The 4,429-nt window shown below is 44.0% G+C and overlaps 1 protein-coding gene across 1 annotated transcript; it reads right to left on the bottom strand.

The window, feature by feature from the left end:
- Nucleotides 1-289: 289 nt before the first annotated feature.
- LOC137727529 (LRR receptor-like serine/threonine-protein kinase RGI5) lies at nt 290-3,630 on the bottom strand. Its single transcript, XM_068466380.1, has 2 exons — nt 789-3,630; nt 290-672 (listed from the first exon to the last, which is right to left on the bottom strand). Exons 1-2 carry the CDS (start codon nt 3,628-3,630, stop codon nt 290-292), a joined length of 3,225 nt encoding a protein of 1,074 aa, XP_068322481.1.
- Nucleotides 3,631-4,429: the final 799 nt, after the last annotated feature.

The following is a 4,429-nucleotide window of genomic DNA, read 5'->3' as shown; positions in this document are numbered from 1 at the left end:
GCGTAGTATTTCTCTTTCCAATGTTGAAAAATCCCTTGAGTTTAAATTTCCCTCCGCGGTTGATTATGAGAAGAAAAAAGCCATAGGAATGAAAGCATGTTAAAAAAATTAAAGCAAGAAAAGCAGGGGAAAGTGCGATTTGAAGCATTTAACCAGATTAACGTCTCAAAACTGTACAAGAAACCTAAAGCCATCACCATTCAAAACCATGAATCCCTCGCTGATATTGTTCTAGAAAATTAATCACTGAAATTGTCCTTGGAAGGTTTAGAAAAAGGATTAAAACCAATTAACTTTGATTTGAAGATTGCTTTATTAGGGGTTGGGAGGTTTTTCCCCACTCTTCAGGCTGGCTCTTAACCTCCATTAGCAATGCCACCACTTCTTTCATGGTTGGTCGTTCTGCCGGCGAAGAATTCACACAGAACATTGCTATTCCAAGTGTTTGCAGCATCTCCTGCACCATTTGATCTGGTAGACCTTGGAGCTTTGTATCTAGTATTGATACAGCTGGTTCGAAACTTCCCATCTTCTTCTTCACCCATTCAACAATGTGTAGCCCGTCACCAATCTGTGGCTGAACAGCGCTACGCCCACTTAAGATCTCCAGCAGAACCACACCATAGCTGTAGACGTCACTCTTCTCCGTTATGTTCATTGTGTATCCGTACTCTGCATTCGTAATGGATTGAGATTATCAGTTGAACAAGATTGTGACACATAAATACGTTCATAAAACGAATGTGACAACTAATTAGAAAGCAAAAAAAAGAAGTAGCTAGTTTTACCTGGGGCAATATAACCATAAGAGCCGGCTACTCTCGACATTGCGTGGTGGTATGTAGGAGAGTTCATCAGCTTTGCCAGACCAAAATCTGCGAGATAGGCTTCGTACTTTGAATCCAGTAGTATGTTATTGCACTTGACATCCCTGTGCAGAATCGTAGGGACACAATCGTGATGAAGGTATGCTAAACCTTGAGCTGATCCAATTGCAATCTTGTACCGAGTTTCCCAGTCCAAGTTCCTATTCCCTTGCAATAGCTGCTGCAGATTGCCATTGGGAATGTAGTTATAAAGAAGCAGCTTGACACTTCTATTCGAACAGTAACCTAGGAGCTTCACAATGTTCCGATGGCGAATGTGTCCAAGAATTTGAATTTCTGCAGCAAAAGAGTCTATTGGCTCTTCCTCTTGCTTCGTTTTCCATAGCTTTTTCACCGCAATCAAATCCCCATTGTGCAATTCGGCCTTATAGACGATTCCAGAACAGCCTTTTCCAATCACATTTTCCTCCTTCAAACAATCCAAGATGTTATCAATGGTGAAATTGAGCTTCTGAAATGGGATGAAAGTCCATGGATACGAGAAATCTTCAGCCCCCGACGACGCTGCCATTGCTGCTAAAGATTTCTTTACCATATATCTATGATTTCGCATAATAAGAACCCACGAGGCAACAAGTGCTATGGTGACTGACACCAGAATCACAGTAATTAAAGCAACAGTTTTTGCGGATTTCAAACCATTCTTTTGCATTAGACTTGAAGAACAAGTAGTCCCATCAACAGACTCACAAAGATGTGGATTCTGAGCATATGAAGTCGAAGAAAGAGTTCTGAAAAATGGCGTAACTGGGATGGCACCTGAAAAATTGTTGCAGGAAATATTTAGGGATGCGAGACTAGTAAGAGAACCAAGAACCTTAATTTTTCCGTAGAGCATATTATGCGAAAGGTCCAGTGATTGCAATTGCGTCAAATCTGCCATTGTCTCTGGGATTTCTCCAGTAAAACTATTCGAGCTCAAGTCCAAACTTATTGTCAAGCTTGTCACACGACCAATTTCGGGTGGGATTGGACCGGAGAGGCTGTTGAAGCTCAAATCCAGCAGAGTTAGCTTCTGCAGGTTCCGGATAGATATTGGTATCGAACCTGAGAGTAGATTATTGTTCGCAATGAGCTTGTTCAAGTAACTTAAGTTGCCGAAGCTCCAAGGAATTTCGCCAGTGAAGCTGTTCCTGCTCAGATCAAACTGCTCCAAATTCACAAGTTCCCCAAGCTGAGTCGGGATTTCGCCACTTATATAGTTGTTGTGCACATCCAACAGTTCAAGAATTGTGATGTTGGCAATCTCAGTTGGCAATCTTCCAGAGAAATGATTCATGTACAAGTCGAGAAACACGAGGTTTTGCAGCAGGCCTATTTCCTTTGGAATCTGTCCCGAAAGCTGATTCTCCCCAAGCCTCAACCTGACTAGAGATTGACATTGTGCAACGCTTCGAGGCAACCCACCTGACAGAGAATTCCCCAACAGCAAGAGCTTGCTCAGCTTCTTCAATCCAAATATCTCTTCTGGGATCGACCCGGTAAGCTTATTTCTTGAAAGATCAAGTGCATAGAGCTCAGTGCAGTTGCCAAATGAAGCCGGTATAGTTCCCGATACAGAATTACCCCACAAGAAAAAACTCTGCAAGAGCTTGAGATTGCCAACCTGCCAAGGAATTGTACCTGACAATTGGTTCTTGTCAAGCTGAAGAGCTGTGAGGCTGGTGCAGTTGCTGAGCTGGGATGGAATTGCTCCAGTGAGCGAATTATCGGAGAGATGAAGCTGTTCAAGAACCACCAGCTTCCCCAAGTCTCTTGGGATTGGTCCAGAGAGATCATTGGCAGAAGCATCAAGAACAACAAGGGAAGAACAGTTTGAAATCTCAGCTGGGATTGGTCCTGACAATGCATTGCCCCAAACAAGCAGGCTGGTGAGCTTCTGCAGTTTCCCCAATTGTGGAGGAATCGAACCAGTAAGCTTGTTCATATGCAAATACAAATTCCTCAGCTCCGAACAATGCCCGAGTTGCGGTGGTATTGAGCCAGATATCTCAGTATCATAAAGAGACAGTGTTTGGAGGTTGATCAAGTTCCCAAATGTGGATGGAATCACACCCGAAAGGGCGGTAGCTGCCGCGCCAAAAGTTGTGAGGTTGGTGAGCAGGCCTAGTTTGGAAGGGATTTCGCCGGTTATATATGGATTCCCTCCAACACGAAACTGTTGGAGCGAAACCAGAGAGCCCAACTGAGACGGTATTGAGCCGTTGATGAGGTTGTCTTGGAGACAAAGCACTTGGAGGGAAGTGAGGTTGGCAAGTTGTTGAGGCATTTTGTCTGAGAGTCTGTTGGAATTGAGGAAAAGGAATTGGAGGGTGGAGAGATGGCCGAGCTCCGGAGGAATGGGGCCGGTGAGGGAGTTGGAGGATAAGTCGAGGAGGCGGAGATGGGTGAGCTGGCCAAAGGAAGGTGGGATGGTGCCGGAAATGTTGGCGGAGGAGAGGTTGAGGAGCTGGAGATACGAGAGGGAGGAGAGCTGCGGAGGGAGAGAGGAGAGGTTGAGGAAAATGTTGGGGAGAGAGAGTGAGATTACTCTGTTTTGGGGAGAGCATGTTATGCCTTGCCATGAGCATGGTGTTTCACTTGATGAGTCCCATGAGGAAAGCACAGAAGATTGCTTTGCAGGGAGGAGGGAGAGAAGGGCTTGGCCATCAGAGGACAGAGAGGTAATTAATGAGATTCTTGTCATGGTTATGAAAATCAACAATGTGAAGGAAAATAGAAAATGGGTTGTGTTTAGCTCCATTTTTTGAGTGGTTCTGGGGCAAAATTAGGGCTTGAAAATGGTGGTGGTGTTGAAGGAGGAAGATGGTGGTGGTGGAAAGTCTTGGTGTGAGGAGACAAGATGCATGTGGGAGGAGGTTTGTGGTTAATGAGATGGGAGAATGCTTGAATTTTACAACAAGGTGTTGAAGTTGAATAAGTTGAAGGCATGCATGTGAATAAAAAAGCTTGTGTCACCCATCTTTAAAGTGGATTAATATACAGTTCAGTTGAATGTTTTGGTCAAAGCAAAAATGGTGGAGTGTGATGTTATCTTACCTGAAAATGCTAGCTCTCTCTTCTATTTTGCAAAAATGGTGGAGTGTGATGTTATCTTACCTGAAAATGCTAGCTCTCTCTCCTATTTTAGTGGTGGTTGATCAGCTGGTGCTCTGGTGGTGGTGGTGGAGATGAGAAAGGTTCAAAAACTCTTTCTGGACTGATTAAAACAACCAGAAATGGTGGTGTGCGTTTGAATAGTTTCAAGGTTGGAGTGGTGGTGGTGGCTGTGGTGGCTGTGGTTGCTATGAGGTTTGAGGTCTAAGGGAGGTAGAGACTACTACTCACTCTTTTTCTCCTTGCTTGTGTTATGTTTCCAAGACTTTGAAATCCCCATTCCTATTTGCAATATAGTATCACCACTGATTATTATACTCTAAATTTCATGCACTTCAAGGAAAGGGTTGAGCGTCCCTTATCAATTCTAGTGCCCAAATTACCCTTTAGTGGAGATCGTGAGGGGTCCTCATTTTTCTCTCTAATACACTAGGGGCAATTCTAGC

This window comes from Pyrus communis, chromosome 3, assembly GCF_963583255.1.
Source record: "Pyrus communis chromosome 3, drPyrComm1.1, whole genome shotgun sequence".
NCBI classification, from domain to species: Eukaryota; Viridiplantae; Streptophyta; class Magnoliopsida; order Rosales; family Rosaceae; genus Pyrus; species Pyrus communis.
Note: the sequence above shows the minus strand (reverse complement) of the source record. Positions and strands in the feature narration are given on the sequence as shown.